Raw genomic sequence first — 16,585 nt, forward strand, 5'->3', positions numbered from 1 at the left:
AAGGTGAATTTTCGCATTTTTGCTTACATAAATAAGGTGTACCTTAACACTTTTGAACCCTTCAATTCCAAGTATTTTCCTTATAACTCACTAAGATCTTGACCTATTGAAGTCATTAGACTATGGATAGACTTCCCTTGACAAGGACTACAACTTTGATTTAATCGAAAAAGGTTCCCACGGTCAAGTTGCTTTCTTGAACCCTTCGATTTCGAGTATTTTCCTTGTAACTCACTAGGATCTTAACCTATTGAAGTCATTAGACTATGGATAGACTTCCCTTGACAAGGACTACAACTTTGGTTTTCATCGAAAAAAGTTCCCACAGTCTACTGGGGTCTATAGTTGTTGAAATGTTTTACTTCTAAATACACTTACCAAACTTTATGGTAATATAGACTTTCATGATGTCTATACTGGTCTATAGCACTGTGATAGCTTGCGATAGACTGTATAGAGCTGTGGTGTGCTATAGGGGCTATATAGAGGATGGTCCTCTATATAGAGATACAGTTTTTCCTGATGGAACACGCGGTCTTGTGGGTTAAGGCCGTTGTTGTTGTTGTCCGGAGCATTGTCATCATTATTGTCCGGACCATTATCTGGATCATTATCCGGTTCATTATCTGGATCACCTCCGAAGTCATCTGGTGGGTTCCTGCCAGGAGTTCCATCATCATCACCATCTCTACTGGAATCTTCGTCATCCGGAGGACCTCCAGCAGGGGTTCGTGTCAGGGTTTCCGGATGTTTACAATTGGTGAGTTGGGATATGCTTTGAGCTGTTCCGTGCAAGCTAGCACGGTGCTGAGAGAAACTGGTGAATGTGTTTACTACTGGTGCGGGGTCGCGCTGGGTTGTAGATAGTCCGGCTGCTGCGAGGTTACTACAAGTTGTTGTTACAGTAACATGAGCATTACACGTCATTTCATTCTTCGGACTCGTCTAGACCTGAACCATGGTTACGACTATCCTATTTTCATCTCTTCTTTTGATTCCGTTGTTCTGAAACCGAGAAGCTCTTGCTTCTCCCCCTTGATCATAGAAGCCACGGCTTCTTCCACACCCTATGCCCTTTCCCTTGTTTTGGTTCTCTCATTGATGGGGATTCCCCATGCCCTTTGCCCCTACCGCTCAACCGGTACTTCTTACCCATTTTATACTTATGACTCACACAAGCCTCGACCCTTACCACTACATCGGTATTGCCTCTGCATACCCTGTACCCTTACCGTTCCACCAGGTATATCACCCCTACATATATATATCCTATTTGTACAGTAGATAGATTCTCTAACTTGAATCTACTCGGTTCTCATCTTCTCTTGTCGTTGGGTCTGAACTTCTCTTGCCTAAGAGAACTCCCTTTGTACAAAGAACCATCTACTCTTGAGACAATACTCTTGAGTTGAATTCCGTCTCTTGGATCGCATCCTAGAGAAACTCCAATCGACTCTACTGCAAGTAAGGGCCTCAACCCTTACTCAGACTTAGCACAGGCAAGCTCCTTGCTGGGCTAGTGCCGAAGGCCACGCTTCGAACGCCCCTTGCAGGGTTTAGCGCCGCCAGATCTCATCTGAGAGGTTTCGCGTAACAGTTGTAGGAGCCATAGGAATAGGGGTAAGTATACTCGGTAAGGTGTGAGCTCAAATATACTGTTAAGGTCGTGCTCAAGGGAGAGGTTACTCAAAGGGCTTCGGCTTCAGCTCATGTGCTGTGCCCCTTACCCGAGTACGTGCCCTTTAATTTCCGGGGGACAGAGGGGAAGTCCGATGGAAGTCCTGGGGAGTTCCAGAGGACTTAGTGTCGGTGGAGTTCGGCAGAACTCTGGAAGGTTTATACAGGGGACGAAGTAAGGCTACTACAGGAAGTCTGAAGTAGCAACTGAACAGAGGTTAGACTACCCTAAGGTAGAGCCGGAGAAGTAGTCCTGAGGTTTAACCCCTAAGACTCGGAGGTGGACAAGAGGTGAGACTCAAGTCCGGAGATTGCAGGAATGAGCAGAACTAAGATGATATTCAAACTGAGGAGTTCTGGAGTATTACAGGGGTTTATATACTATAGGTATCATGTAGGTAAATCAGTCAGCAAAGGTAAGGGCTATGTATGAAGCATGTGGAAAGTCTATTACTAAGTATAACGGATCAAAGCAGTGAAGTCGGAAATGAAATAAGAATGGACGGATCAGTAAGCATAGCGGAATAGGACATAACCGGTAACCGGAGCAATAGTTAATCTAAAAGGAGTTATGGGTGAGTGCAGAGATGAAGGTGGAGCGCTGGGCAGAATAGTAAGACTGGAGGAATGGACTTCAATGAAGTAGATCCGGAATTCCGGATCCAGAGGTACGGGATATGACACAGGCTATTGAGGGTCAAGTGTTGAAATTCCAGATGTTCGCCAAGGAGTGGGATGACCATCTTCAGGTGAAGAGACTCCATCTGCAGTAGGCAATTTCTCCAATTCCAATCACATTCATTTAACTACACTCCTTAATTCATTACTTGCTTTTGGTGTTAGCATAATTTTCCTATATGATACTGACAAGCTCTATCTAAGGTCACTCATAACCACAATTTCATACCCAGGCAGCTGCATCCTCAGACAACACAGACATAGCTGCCTGATGGATAAGCCAAGGTCAAGCATCTATGGAAATGGCCTGAGCCTCATGGCAATGAAGCCATGATTTCACCTGAGTGAAATGTCTGCTCAATTGGATTGAGATCAGGGGAGTATGGGGGTAGATATATGAGTTTGGCTCCTAGCAGTAGTTAGTTTTCATCATGGTGAAGATCATTTTATGAGACACATACCACAGAGACCTTTAATGATCTGTTGCACATCTTCATTGTGGTGAATAGCACAATTATCAACTACATCTGCACTGCAAGAACCTGAAAATGGTGTGAGTTTTGGTACCTGTGAAGTCATTGAGTGAGAGATAAAGAGAAGGGAAAAAACAGTTGCTGCCTTCAATGTATGTTTGTGTGTGATTGCAACTCAACAAAGAGTGCGCAAGAGTGTAGCAATGGAAGCTTCAACATTCCATGCTTCAAGGAGCCACTCTTGAATTTCATCAAGGAAGAGAGATGGGTTGGCATAAAGAATAGAAGTGATAAATGCAAGGTCTTGCTGGTTGAGAATACAAGGCCTACCACAATGTCACATCAGCAAAACACTTTTTTTCCCACCACCAAAAAATGGCTGGCCACAGCTTGGTCCCTTCTGTACAGAGCTATACAGAGCCCACAGAAGCAAAGTGATTTGCTGATGCAAGCAAATGGATTTCTAGTCTGTCCAAAATCTCAGTGGAGCTTCAAAATTTTGTAGACATTGCACTCACTACACCCAGCAAGGTGAGCTATCTCAGCAACTGTCTTCTGCTGCTGAAAACACCAAACAACAACCCTCTCCTGCAGTTCTTCCATGAGGTGTACCAACATGATACAGAGTGACAAGTCACACATTAAACTCATTTTGAGAATATTTGAATGTTTTTTCATAGGCACAAACACACACAAACAGACATTGTCCAGATCAAGTACTGAACATTTTTATGCAATGCACTGTACAAGTCTCCGTGCATATATATTGCAAATCCAGGTCAAGTGGTTTCAACTGATTTGTGAATCATTTACTTACCACAAGCAGTAGCAGGCTATCATCATACGAAGAACCCTGAAAACAGTAGTCCAGGACCATGCAGCACCAACAAGCTAATGACACTTAGGGTTCCGCACAGGTAATACTGTGGGTCGGAAAGCTGACACCATACCCGTACCCACCAACACTGTACCCGTCATGGGTATGGGTACACACCGACCCGTCAACACCGCGGTGTGGGTGAGGAAAATAGACTCTGGGGTGATTCAGATGTCTAACAAGGGTGCGAGACTAATACTCGTCCCGAGGGGATTGCTACTGGGTAGCGGGTCCTCAAGTAAGTGCGAGGAAAGCAAAGACTAGACTCTGTCTAGCGACCTGAAGGGTTCCGGTCCTTACTAGGACTGGGAACGCAAAGATGCGGAGGGTATGCAACAAGCAGAACACAGCGCACAACAAGCGGAACTAACACACAATGAGCGGAACTACGCGGAACTAACAGAACTAACGCGGAACAAACAGAACAAACAGAACAAACGGGGAACAAACGGAGGGAAAGGAAACTACGAGCCTGCAGGAGGATGATTGGGCAAAGTCGGACCAGGCTTGTGTCTGGTACTTGCTCCAAGTCGTCAGATCTGATGTCGGGTGTTTCGAGTGGAACTCACAGAGGCAGGAACATTGCAATGAGATCAGGAATAGATTCGGGAAGATATTTTAGACAGTGAGTGGAGTACTGGGAAGTACTCTGTAAGTGGAAGTGGAGTCGAGTCTATCAGAAGGTAAAAAACTAAGATCCCATCTATTGCTACCTATATAGGAAGGGGTTCCAAAATGCACTATGCTACAACCGGGTGAGGCTGTGAGATAAGGAACCGGTCCCGAGTAGCAGAAGGATCTGTATAAGTATTGTAACACATATGAAATGAGATGGGAACATGTTAGTAACACGGGGAACATAGCTAGTACTCACCAGTGAGGATGGAAGGACAGGGACAGGACGGAGGAGGACATTCTGAAGGCTAAAGGGATATGATGCGCATGGTATGCAATTGTTCCGCTGGGTTCCGCTTGGTTCCGCTTGGTTCCGTGTAGCGGACAGGTCAGGTAAGATGCGGATGGGTAGCGGACTGGTAGCGGAACGCACAGGAAGATGGTGGTAAGGCATGGGAATTATACAGGATATGGGCCTACAGTGGGGACGTTCCCCACAGCGGTTAGATGAAAAACACCATGGGTGCATTACCAAGAAGAGTGTATTAACAACAACTGAATAGATATTACTACTTTTCGTTGTTGTTGTCATCCTCCTCAGCTTCAACTTCATTTTGCTTCTGTTTTTGACTCTTTACAGAGGCTAGAAGGTCCTCCATCGCTAGAAGATCACTTCTGCCCCAGGCTCCAAGGCAGAGAAAAGCACGAATTGTTGATGGTGCGAGTTGGTTGCGAGTAAAATGAAGGAGCTGCCAACCCTGCGAGAAGACACATTCAACCACAGTTGATGTTGCTGAGCGAGATAATAAGCACTGATTGATTGAAAAAGGATTTGAGGGTGGCATACCTGGGACAGAGAGATAGTCTAATGCCATCCACATCATCATCGGCTTCAGATGCTGACAATGACTCGGAGTTGAATGGCTTCAGCAAAGCTTTTGCAGAAAGCTGGAGAGTATGGTTAAAACATTGAACACGGTTGACAGACTCAAATGAGCTATTGAGGCTCGCGAGCTTTGTTGTTTGAGTATCATTCGTGGTTGCATTATCAGCATTAACTGCAAGAATCTATGATCTTCAAGTTAGCATGATTTCTGCAATATTCAGAATCAGCTTACTCTCTTTGTTAGCCCAAAGTGTTCAAGCATTGCTTGAAAGAATTTTGCCATCGCAGCACCAGTATGCGACTAAGATATATCATGTAAAGATTGGTGGAGCATTTGATATGGCCTGCGACATACCTCGGCAACTTCAATGATGTCGAGCAGAAATGAAAACATTTTACCCTCATACTCGAGGTGGACGGTCCATGCTACAAAGGCACAATGGTTAGGTGAAGTCCAAGCATCTGTGGCAAAGTGTAAGCGTGAGATCAACAGTGTCTGTGGGTTTCAATCGAGCAGACCAAGACACTAGTGCTGCCGCAGTCCGGTTCAGAACTTCAGTTCGAACCTGAACCTCTCTGAACTGGACTCATGGTCCGGTCCTAGGTTCAGCCAAGACTCAGAACCGAACCTCTCCAGAGGTTTGGGTTCGGCTGACGGTGAATAGGTTCGAACGGATTCGAACCTCAGAATTTTTGGGTAGGTTTCACACATCTTTTAATCTGCATTTCAGTACTTATGATGTTCATTTCTGCGGACTCACCAAGTCTGTGCTTGAGAGACTGTCTGTCTGGAATAAGGACTGTCACAACGCCACTCGCATGGCATGATCGGACTTGTATAGTCTACCCATATGTGCACAATGGGACCCTTGTCTCATGTCGATGCATTGATACTGTATGGTTTCACAGTATGTACATTATTTTGCGCTTTAATAGTGTTTCATATTTCAATCAAACCTTTGTTTCCAATTGCAAGTTGTCTCTTGCTCAATGCTATGATCATGATCGCAGTGCCTGCAATGCCCTGATCAAGAACCTTCTCGCCGGCAACGAGGAGGCTATGCTTCAACTACCGCAGAACGATTCTGGGCGCTTGATTGCACTTGTCTTCTGCTTCCATCACAGGTATGTGTTGCAATCGGCTTCAGCGTGTTCATGATCCATTTTTGAACAGGAGCTGAACCCTGGCATGGCACGGAGATACTTTGGTGCTCGGCTTCTTTGTCAGGCTATCGACGTGAGATGTCTCATATCATGGTAAGCCGAGATCAATCTAGACATTTTGGCCTGTGGATGGGAATGAAATGACCTTCAGATGCACTGTCATTCAAGTTGTCACCAAGCTCTGAGCACAATGCAAATGCTGTCGGGCAAGGCGTCTCACAAGCAGTACGGCGCCAGATTCATGCTCAACATGGGTTTATGTTCTTCGTAATCTCTGCTCAGGGTCTCATTATACTGCCTTGAGATGACGCTCACCAGCAGATAAAATACACATAGTAGTGAGCGAGATATACAAAGCGCAATATCCCCACCCCAAAGTGACATCCAATAATGCACTTACTTCTGTGCATGATCCTTTACCTTGTTGGAGTACATTGCGCATCCTATGGTGGTGACTTGGCATCATGATAGCGGCACTAATCGCTCCTGAACTGATCGTCACATGGGCTATGTGCCAGTGGTTCAGCGCTCGTCAAAATCAGACTCATCTGACGAATACTAGATGTGCTTGTTCTCTTTGACACTAGCTCAATGCTCGATATTTAATATGATTAGATTTTATGCTGGTGTTCTGAACTTCTGCACGAGCTAGGTGTGCAGCCGCTTCCTCACCTCGCTGTTTTCAAAGATCTCAGGACGCTGATCTGTGACTGACGTCTGCATCCAACCACCTCCAATCATTTTGAACCCATCTTCTACAGGCGATACTATGTCAGCCTTCCTTGGACTTTTTCACCCATGCATTGAGGTCGAACCTGGTTCGAACACAAACCGGACCTCCTGAACGCGTTCAGAGGCGTTTGGTCCAGAGCTCAACCAACAGCTGAACCTGAACCTAGGGTTCGGTTTGGCGTTCGGAAAATTTTGCCAGAGAACCGGACCGAACCAGACTTCGGCAGCACTACAAGACACAAATGACTGTTTGACCTTCTTCAAGGGGCAGGCCAGAACCTTAGCACCCTTTGCGACGGCCTTTTTGAGTGACTTGGCCTTCTCAGAGATGGACGCTGTAGCAAAGTGTCAGCTCAATAAATTGCTAGAATGATTCACAGGGGCACGAAAGACATGACAGAAATCAGTATAGCATTGGGTTGTGATCCTCAAGCACTCAGAGTAAGCCGACACAGAGAATTATAGTACGGTGTTCAGTGGCTGTCAAGGTTCCCGATTTGGTAAGTCATACCCGTTAAACACCGCCAACCCGCGGTAAAGGGTCGCGGTATGGTCACGGGTATGAATATCCAACACCGTACCCGTACCCGCCAAACCCGTCAGCAAAGAACCGCGGTGTTACCCGTACCCGTGCGTTTCCCTAATGACACTCTGAGTATAGACTTAGATCAGGAAACCCTCCTGAACTAATTGCCTCATGGTCCGCCACTGAGAGGCACCGGCGCTATTTTTGTATATTAAAAGTAAGTATAGACCAAGTCGTCGCATAGTCTCACATAATCACTGCGTATCGGGAACCGTCTATGATATCATAACTGGTACGCGGTGAGTCTTTAGTATCCACACATCAACTAGAGAAAAACTCAATCTCTGTACTTTTCGCAGCCACGGTGGACCTAACCCTCAACCTTTCCGTACATTCGTCTGGCTCCTCGCATCATCAACTCAACGCTTTCGTAAGTCAGACACGACGATCAGACCTGTTTCCTATAACCTTGCATAACTTAGTGTGGGCCGATTTTATGGATGGTTTCAACGCAAGGCTGGTCATTGGACCGATTCAAGTCTGTGGGCTTTTGACCGCTGCATTATTCGGTTGCTTTGCATGTCAGTCCTACCTGTATTTTACAAGATTCACGAGCGATCATCTCGCTCTGAAGGCAACTGTAAGTCTGTCATGCGCATAATTCGTTGATGATTTGACTGATTGCTTCATACGTACGGTTAGGTAGCTGCAGTCGTGTAAGCTTCATTAATGTTTGACTTGGTTCCTTCAAATACCGACACAGACTCTGCAGCTTGATTCAGCTGGGCCACTTTGTCTGCGTAATATCAACATTGTGGACAATGACTGTCAGCACTTATGGTAACCCAACTCAACTCAGTGTGCTTCCTCTAGCGGTAGACCTGGCCGTTCCGTTGGCTGGTTCCACAGTGTTTATTGTGCAGGTACGTGATTTCGATATGCGTATTCATGATCTGACGCTTACATGTAATACCAGACATTTTACGTATTTCGACTTTGGAAGTTGACTAGAAATGTTTTCTTGTGCATTCTTTGCGAAATGATCTCCGTGGTTGCACAAACTTCCACATTCGTTGTCACAGTATTTGCGGTTTCTAGGACGAACCTCGATGCTTTTGGAGCCAATCAAGAGCTGGAGATTGAGCTCTCTTTCGTCTCACGTGCCGTCTGTGACTTGATCACCACCGCTAGCACCGCCTGGGTTTTGAGGAAGAGAAGAGACCCTGACATCGAAGCGTATGGCTATCCATCATCTTGCTCACTAATCCTTACATCTGTCATAGGACGATGACGATGATCGACCGGTTGATCTATTGGACAATCGGTGAGATAGGAAGCGTCTTCATTGTGTTATGCCCTTTGTAATGTCATCTCTACACAGAAACTGGTCTGCTCACCAGGTATTTGGTTCTTTTACTGCTCACAAGGTGTTTCCATCATGATCCATTAGTTTGATGGCCGTTACATTGGCAACATGGGTAAGAATTTCATCGCCCGTATCTTCCCCCAAATGGAGCGCTCTCTAACTAGCTTCAAGTTTGTAATTCAGCAAGGGGAAGACTGTGAGCGTGTTGGAACCCCACATTCTATCACAGCTGAAATACCACAGTTATGTGGATTGGAGTATGGTTTTTGTGGCCTAATGGTAATGATATGAAATACTGCGCGTCAAATATATTGACCCACATCTCGTGCAGTCGTAGGGAACTCCTTCTTAGCCTCGTTAGTTTCCAAATGGCCAGATGATAAACGCGACAACGAACTTATCAATGACCTACAGGTTGAATCGTCGCCTGCTCCTTCGCGACAGGACTACAAGAGGCGGCGCTCAGAGTCACAGCTTTGGGATGGTGAGCACCAGGCATTTCAACAACCGTGTGTAGACTATAATTCAGTTTCAGACGACGATTGTGTTCAACACAGAAGCACAAGCAGAGTCACTGGGGCATCAGAGTGTTTCAAGAAGCAGAATGCTCGATCAATCCAGAGCAAAGGCAGATCTCCAAACCTGGAGTGCGAGCATGCGTTAAACAGATGACAAAACTCATGGGAACGTACGACGAGATGATTTGCTCTTCACATGTATAGGTTGACACATTAGCTAGGCATCAATTGTATATTAAGTCGGTCCTAGAACACACAACTAAATCCTTGTTCTCTATATACCTTAGCCTCCGCAGAAGTTCGTTTTATAGTATCATTAGTGTCTGCACAGGCGCTACAGAAAAGTGGTTCCTGGAACATGGACGGGTCGTGTGCCCGCCCGTGCCACCGGACACAGAGGAGACTGAAGTCAGTACAGAAGAACGATGCAAGCCAAGCTTGAACAATGAAAACACCTTCGCTGCCAATTAAATGGTGAGACTACGTTAAGCGGACGCGACGCGGATGCTAGGATAATGCAGCAAGCATAACGCTGAATCGTAGTTAGACATATGCTTCCTTGCCGGCCTCATTCTACCGTTTACGTACGTCGAGAGACTCGGACAAGCAGGGAAACTTTGAAAGTAGCGGAGAAATCAATACACATGACTTTCACGTGACCGTGTCTGGTCCACTGCGGCACGGTTTTGAAAGCTTGAACTGTGCCATCAAACCAAAATCAAACCCATTTCAAGGTACCGCCAACTATCACAATGCTCAGCTCCCGCCCAATAGGGATCGCATTTGAGGGCGACTACCGCCACTTGCCGAAGACCCCAGGCCATAGAATGCTGAAATCACGAAGTGCACTCCAGGAAAATGTTGGCCGCCATGTACCCGTCACAGTCGATGGGAAAGGAAAGAAAGCTGCATTGCAACAAACACCATTTCACCTAAATACCTTGCGTGAGCTACATCTCCCAGACTATGCTACCTGTTCTTACGAGGTACTGCAGAATCACAGAAAATCCTGAAGGATCATGATGGAACAACCAAATTCAAGGGAAAGGAACCAATCATACTGGTACCCTCTCGGCCTCTGGGGGACAAAACGCCCTTCCCCAACCGTATTGCCAACCACGCCACACCATTGCAAGTGACAAAGCCCATCTTCGATGTCACGCCCGGTGCACTTCTTCGCCCAAGTTCCGCACGGAAACACGTAAGACTTCCCCGCAGCGCCAGCAAGAGCTTTCAGACACCGGTCACTGGTGGAAACCACTGGGACGTTAGTGATATAGACATCAACCCAGAGGTCGCAGCGGTGCCCAATCAACCGATTGAAGAAGAAGATTATGATGAAATCGAGTACATGCCACCGAAGTTAACTGGTGAGTAACCTTGACAGGCACTTTCTTCTGCTGGTTGATTGTGCCCGTGCAGACATGCCATACGAACCTCCATTTGAACTTCCGGATTATAAAGAAGTCGGCAGAACGCTCCTCGCTCTTACCCATTCCTACCCGATCGACGATGAACCGTCGCATGCTGCATTCACGCAATTCACAGCACCTGAATCTGACGCTAAATTTTTCGCCTCAGGCGACTTATCTCTCCCCCATCTTGGTAAGTTAATTTTATGCGAAGTTCGTTCCGATCTTGACTTCGGTTGTGTACAATCAGACGATGACGGCCCGTTCTCGCGGGCTAATCCTGCACCGAAGCCTGAGCTTGTGGCGACTCGGGCTCCTGCGCCATTGAAGAACACTACCCGCCCAACCCAATCTACAACTCGTCCGTTAAGGACTATCCGCGCTGCACCCACAGCAGCCCGCCCAACTCCAGCTTCTACCTCTCACACAAGATCTAGCTCACAAGCTGTCTCTCGTGTTGCCTCTACGCGTCTAGGACCGACAGCTTCGAAGCCAGTGACCCGCGCAGCATCCAGTGCCACAGTCGTGAGGGGACAAACATCTAGAACGCCTTCAACGCGTGCGCCTTCGACAGCTGTATCTCGAGCACCATCTACAGCCGCGATGACGAGGACACGTCCTGCAAGTGCATTGCCCACTGGTATTAAACCTCAAGCAGGACTAGCGAGTGGGAAACTTGGGGCACAGCAGAAGGCAGGTACAAATGTGAAGAGTGGTATGTCGATGAAGAATGTGGTTCAAGGCGTCGGGATTGTGTTCGGGAATAGCTGGCAGGAAGAGGAAGAGGAATTTAGGTTCATTGTCTAGGTAAATTTTTAGCTTAGATTCGGCATACTGTACAATCTAGTTTGCTGTCTGGATGACAGTGGGTGAGTTCGAAGACACCGATATGTCTGTCTATATGGAGTGGGGTTTGTCACTCAGCAAATTCGTCAAGTCACTACTCAAGCCGACCAACAAGGAGATGTCTTGCTCATCGTAAATGATGCATCGACATCGCGCGTGACATGGGACAGAAAGGTTTTCGTATGCTTGATTGTTACAATGCTAGATACACAATCTCATCGCTACGAACACTGATATCATTTATGCAAGAGAAAGAGGGTCGAAATCAGACAGCTCTGCGGTACAGTCGGTCAAAAAGTCGAGGTCCCACTGCATTTCTGCAGGTGGTCTGTCTGTGCTTTTGCCCGCCATGTGCATCTTGTGCGACATCCACAAAGAGGCTTGGCTAGCAGTGGCTCGAACTTTTGGATTCTGGTGCCATAGATTCTGGATGAAATCCCACATGTCGTCATCCAATCCTCGTTGAAGGCACGTCTTATCTGTAGGACGTGAGGGACGGCTTCCCACCATAAATTTGGAATCCACGGTAGGTGGGTATGAGTCCCAGAACGGACGTGTCCCATTATACATCTGGAAAGGGATCAGTTGATGGATAAACATGATGATAGAGACCCGTACCTCATAACATATGCAACCAAATGCGAAAATATCACACGGGCGTCTATCCAGGGTTGACAACAGACTGGGATTTATACATGCCTCCAGAAGTTCAGGTGCCATGAAAGAAGATGTTCCCGCAACAGAGACCACAGTGGTCTGCTGGATTTGAGAGTCTTGCGTAGTTGCAAGCCCGAAGTCCGCCAGACACGCACGTCCGGAGGAGGTAATCAAAATGTTGGCCTTATGACACATAATCAGTGGCATTCTTAACAATCAGTAGCATCGACGTACCCCCTTCAAGTCACCATGCACAATCGTAGGTTGCATTCCATGCAGATATTCTAGACCTTGCGCAATATCCAATACCTGACATTTTCAGTAAGCGCTAAAAGCCATAATTCTATCACTTACCAGAGGAGCACGATCAACATCGGTTCGCTGTAGATACGCATTCAAGTGTCCGTTCTCCATCCAAGGAGACACCAGACATGTCCTCGGTACACCATCATTAAAATGGAATACGCCATAGAAGGGCAGGCAGCTAGCATGCTGGATGTGACACCAGACGACTGCCTCGTTCGAGAAATCCTGCATGCAGTGATGTTACCGAAGTTTCCTTGGGCACGCAAAAACGGTACTGACCTTGAGAAACTGCTTTGACGGTGCGACCAACGGCTTGAATCTCTTTGACTGCTACAAAGCGACCAAGGAGTTCGCCTTTGAAAATTACTCCACAACCACCACGCAGGTCGGTTGGCTCCAGGTTGTCGATTTCACGAAGCTGCAGGCTCCGAGGGAATCGGCCCGATTGCCTCGAGAGTCGGATGATAGCATCCAAGAACCGACGTTTGTACCATTCTTCTAATTGGTCCGATTTCATTACGAGTAACTACGAGCAAATCAACAAATGGGGGAGGTCTTGACAAGGCGCCAACCTTACCGTCTGCAGTAAGTCTAGCATGGACTGGGCCTTGTCGTCTTTGAGCGTGAATAGCTCAGAAGTACCATGTGAGTTGGTTGAACAACTGGCAATCAATGCCCCGATATCTTGAATGTCCAGCGCGTGTAGTCCTGAACTGACTGGCAAGAGACTGGTTACAGATGTGGAACTTCACTTGAGCCTGAACAGGGTCAGCCGAATCCCACTCGATACACAACAAGGGAGGGCGCGCGCTAACCTGCTTCATTAGTCCAGACAGGTCGTCTTTGATAGTCTTGAAATGTATCAGACACCATATGCTGTCCCGTGATGCCCAGTTGCTTCTCATATTCTCTAGGTCAACCAGCAGGCTACAGCAACGTAAGACTAAACCAGTGAGGACAGAACGTGCACGTACTTCGGCTTGTCGGGGGCACAAAGGTTAAGGTGCGTGAATACATGCGCATATAACGTCTGTCCGTGGACGCCGTCAGACCTCCTACTTCACAGAGGAAATCCTACTGACCGGGAAAATGGGCATGTGCCGCACGCCTTTGATACATGCATGTCTCGTTGCTGCATCCAGGCCCTCAAATTGATCCACCAAATCCTGGATCTGAAACCTCACTGAGTTCCGAAGATGCTGTGTAGAGGTCTGAGGTGAGTCCGTTCGGCGGTTACGGGATAGTGCGATGTCTTCAATGGTCGTGGGTGCGGGAGGTTGAACGGGATTAATCTGCTGCCAAACAGAAAACCGCATGCTTGAAACTGTGCTCGGCGTAAGATCTGACTCTGTACTCGGCGTAAGATCTGATTCTGTGCTCAATGTATTGCTTGATTCAGAAGATCTAGTGCCGGTCAAGTTGGCTGTGGACGATCGAGGAGAAGCTTCTGGTTGGTGCAGGCCATGACCGGGGTTCCTGGCATACAAGGCCTGGATCTCTCGCGCGAAGTTCGGCTCAATGTGCTGCTCTCGAACATGGTGACCAAGATCCGACCTCTTCACAACTTTTTCGCAGTGAATGCATGTTATCGAAAACATGATCCGTGTCACTGACTCGGAAGGAAGACGTAGGAGAAGTTGATCGAGTCCAGTTGAGTCAGACACCAGTTGAGGTGCTTTATGGATAACAGGTGGTCGCGAAGGCAAGCTAAGGCTGCTGGGCGTCAATATTACAACAGGAATGAACACAGATCACACAGGAAATTGGGATGGACACGTGTCACAGCTACATCCAAATCGGAGTAGCATTAATGCTAAGCTGTACTGCTACCAGCGAGACAATAACTTAGGAACTGTCGAAGAATATCAAAGATTCAATGGCTTTCCGCTTCGGTACTCCCCAATAACTCACCAGAAGGAACCCTGATGAGATAAAATATCATGCCCATGCCGCAGGCTTGTTGAACAAGTAATTGCAACGCAATACGGTTCGGGATAAACTATCCGTTAGTCTCCTAGAACAATATCAGCAGCGGCGGCAAAGTCCGATTCTCCGGAGTTTACCGAGCCACATAAGTTTGCGACGAACTGCAGTTTTTGTTCTTCCAACCTTGCCGATTCCTTATCACTCTTCCACTCTTACTCATGAGGAAGGGACATAAATCTTCGGCGCAGAAGGATCCTCCAGCTTCACTTTCGCTAGCAGCACTATGCCTTTTGTTTTGTGCATTTGGCGATGACGGTTTTCTAGATAGTGGTGAAAGCTACAACCAAAATGGAATATACACATTTCTGTTACACTCCGTGGAAGATACTCGTTGATCTGTTCATTATAGTCCCTATCGCCTGCCGTATTAAATCATGCTTTTGAGGATTGCCTGCCAGAAACTCAGCTCAGTGCCAAACATGAATGCCAGTACATACGCCGCCGTGACGGTGAATTTGAGCGACGTGAAGATGATCGTCAACTTCACAACATTGCCAATGAGTTCTGACCATCCCCGCTCGTCGAGGATGACCATACCGTCATCATCTTCTCCATGTTGTCGGTAGAATCGACCATAAATCGTGACCTTCGGGCTTGTACCGATACTCAGATATCCACCAGTCTTCCTTTGTGGCAAATCTAGTGATGAACATATCGACTGCCTTCTGTAATTGTGTCAGATGATGATGATGATGATGATGATGAAGCAGGTGTGGACAAGGAATGCGCTTACCCTGTAGCTCATGGCTTGTAACGCCGCTCTTCCAAACGCACGTTTATCATCTCTACATGTGACAATAATTTGCGGAGGAATGGATGTTGCGGTAGCCACAAATTCATGTAACGTGTGTAAAGCAGATACGACATCAACAGGCAAGGCTGTTGGAGCTTGGGAGGACTGTAGAACAGACTCCATCCGACTCATGATGTCTGTAAATGAACTTATACTAAGTAATAAAAAAGGGTAGTACGGCGGCCATCCAGGCGCTGTGAATTAGAGGATGAAAGAGGCTTAAGTAAAGCGCTCATCAGTCATCTCTACCGTGACGTGCATCGACATCTTTTCTTTGATTTCTACATCATGCATTACTTGTGATGATTATCGTTACAGTCTAGTGTTGATTGCTGGTCCAATGCTGTCCAATGCTCGTCTGTGGTATCTAGGTCCCGCACCAGACGAATTCGCTCCTTCAAGTTTTCCGCCCCAGCAGCTTTCCATCAAAGCTTTGTCGCTGATCCCTGTGTTTAGGGAACCGGAAGGTCCAGGCAGAGCATCCCATCAATAAGAGGATCGCCATTCAGATGAGTATCTACGCTTCAGGCTTCCTCGCTGGAGATGGCGGGCTGCGGCAGAATCCTCGGGTCAGCGGTGGAGCCTGTCCTGCGCTGGCAGCCTGGCACTCATCCCTTTGTGAGTTGCAAGTTACTTGGAAAGATCCGGGTGTTTATCCACCTAGTTATCTCTGAGATACACTCTTCGCTCTTCAGCCGGAATTCGAGGCGTAATACACACCGACTTTCCTTGTGACGAAATCCTTACAGCTGGAACTTCTTTGCAGACCTCATCGACTTTGCACTTTGTCTTGATGGCGATACTTTTCCATCCGAGGTCCATGCCTGAACCCCGGATGGAAAAGTAACGTTCAAGGCCTGTTCAAGCTCACAGTGTGCAGACCCAACAGAACTTCCAATTTTCAATAGGAAGCCACTGCCGTAGATCGTGAAACCCTCAGGTGGCAGCCTCTGTTGCACCTCTCAGTAAGCCTCACGGTAAGAAAGTATCCGAAGTCGATCGATTCTGACATTTTTCCCATCAGGCCTTCCACATGCAACCTCATGCGACTGATGTTTATGATTGCTTCTTGG

The 16,585-nt window shown here is 47.1% G+C and overlaps 6 protein-coding genes across 6 annotated transcripts; 2 read left to right on the forward strand and 4 right to left on the reverse strand.

The window, feature by feature from the left end:
* Nucleotides 1-411: 411 nt before the first annotated feature.
* Nucleotides 412-1,043, reverse strand: EDB91DRAFT_1078122 (uncharacterized protein; the record flags this gene model as incomplete). The annotated part of the gene is made up of 2 exons (XM_041314986.1): nt 412-886; nt 970-1,043. The coding sequence occupies 2 exons, from the start codon at nt 1,041-1,043 to the stop codon at nt 412-414; spliced, it is 549 nt and encodes a 182-aa protein (XP_041182017.1).
* Nucleotides 1,044-4,922: 3,879 nt separating this feature from the next.
* Nucleotides 4,923-5,114, reverse strand: EDB91DRAFT_1001698 (uncharacterized protein; the record flags this gene model as incomplete). The annotated part of the gene is made up of 1 exon (XM_041312244.1): nt 4,923-5,114. A coding segment is annotated over one exon (192 nt), but the record flags the coding sequence as incomplete, so codon positions are not given.
* Nucleotides 5,115-7,847: 2,733 nt separating this feature from the next.
* Nucleotides 7,848-9,099, forward strand: EDB91DRAFT_1104653 (uncharacterized protein). Its single transcript, XM_041317395.1, is given in 8 exon segments — nt 7,848-7,927; nt 7,988-8,058; nt 8,111-8,268; nt 8,331-8,340; nt 8,352-8,355; nt 8,401-8,551; nt 8,605-8,952; nt 9,010-9,099. 5 exon segments carry the CDS (start codon nt 8,125-8,127, stop codon nt 8,917-8,919), a joined length of 624 nt encoding a protein of 207 aa, XP_041182019.1. The 5' UTR covers nt 7,848-7,927; nt 7,988-8,058; nt 8,111-8,124; the 3' UTR covers nt 8,920-8,952; nt 9,010-9,099.
* Nucleotides 9,100-10,200: 1,101 nt separating this feature from the next.
* EDB91DRAFT_1195882 (uncharacterized protein) lies at nt 10,201-11,822 on the forward strand. Its single transcript, XM_041320586.1, has 4 exons — nt 10,201-10,457; nt 10,508-10,882; nt 10,935-11,117; nt 11,175-11,822. The coding sequence occupies exons 1-4, from the start codon at nt 10,265-10,267 to the stop codon at nt 11,729-11,731; spliced, it is 1,308 nt and encodes a 435-aa protein (XP_041182020.1). The 5' UTR covers nt 10,201-10,264; the 3' UTR covers nt 11,732-11,822.
* Nucleotides 11,823-11,933: 111 nt separating this feature from the next.
* On the reverse strand, nt 11,934-14,733 carry EDB91DRAFT_1104670 (kinase-like domain-containing protein). Its single transcript, XM_041317396.1, has 11 exons — nt 14,645-14,733; nt 13,816-14,585; nt 13,708-13,763; nt 13,549-13,660; nt 13,481-13,491; nt 13,311-13,446; nt 13,023-13,259; nt 12,782-12,958; nt 12,662-12,736; nt 12,389-12,610; nt 11,934-12,340 (listed from the first exon to the last, which is right to left on the reverse strand). Exons 2-11 carry the CDS (start codon nt 14,329-14,331, stop codon nt 12,011-12,013), a joined length of 1,872 nt encoding a protein of 623 aa, XP_041182021.1. The 5' UTR covers nt 14,332-14,585; nt 14,645-14,733; the 3' UTR covers nt 11,934-12,010.
* A 42-nt stretch (nt 14,734-14,775) lies between these two features.
* On the reverse strand, nt 14,776-15,737 carry EDB91DRAFT_1104673 (uncharacterized protein). The gene is made up of 4 exons (XM_041317397.1): nt 15,453-15,737; nt 15,306-15,384; nt 15,157-15,268; nt 14,776-15,110 (listed from the first exon to the last, which is right to left on the reverse strand). Exons 1-4 carry the CDS (start codon nt 15,642-15,644, stop codon nt 15,092-15,094), a joined length of 402 nt encoding a protein of 133 aa, XP_041182022.1. The 5' UTR covers nt 15,645-15,737; the 3' UTR covers nt 14,776-15,091.
* Nucleotides 15,738-16,585: the final 848 nt, after the last annotated feature.

The sequence above is a fragment of the Suillus paluster genome, assembly GCF_016628075.1.
Source record: "Suillus paluster strain FC165 chromosome Unknown EDB91scaffold_5, whole genome shotgun sequence".
Classification (NCBI taxonomy): Eukaryota; Fungi; Basidiomycota; class Agaricomycetes; order Boletales; family Suillaceae; genus Suillus; species Suillus paluster.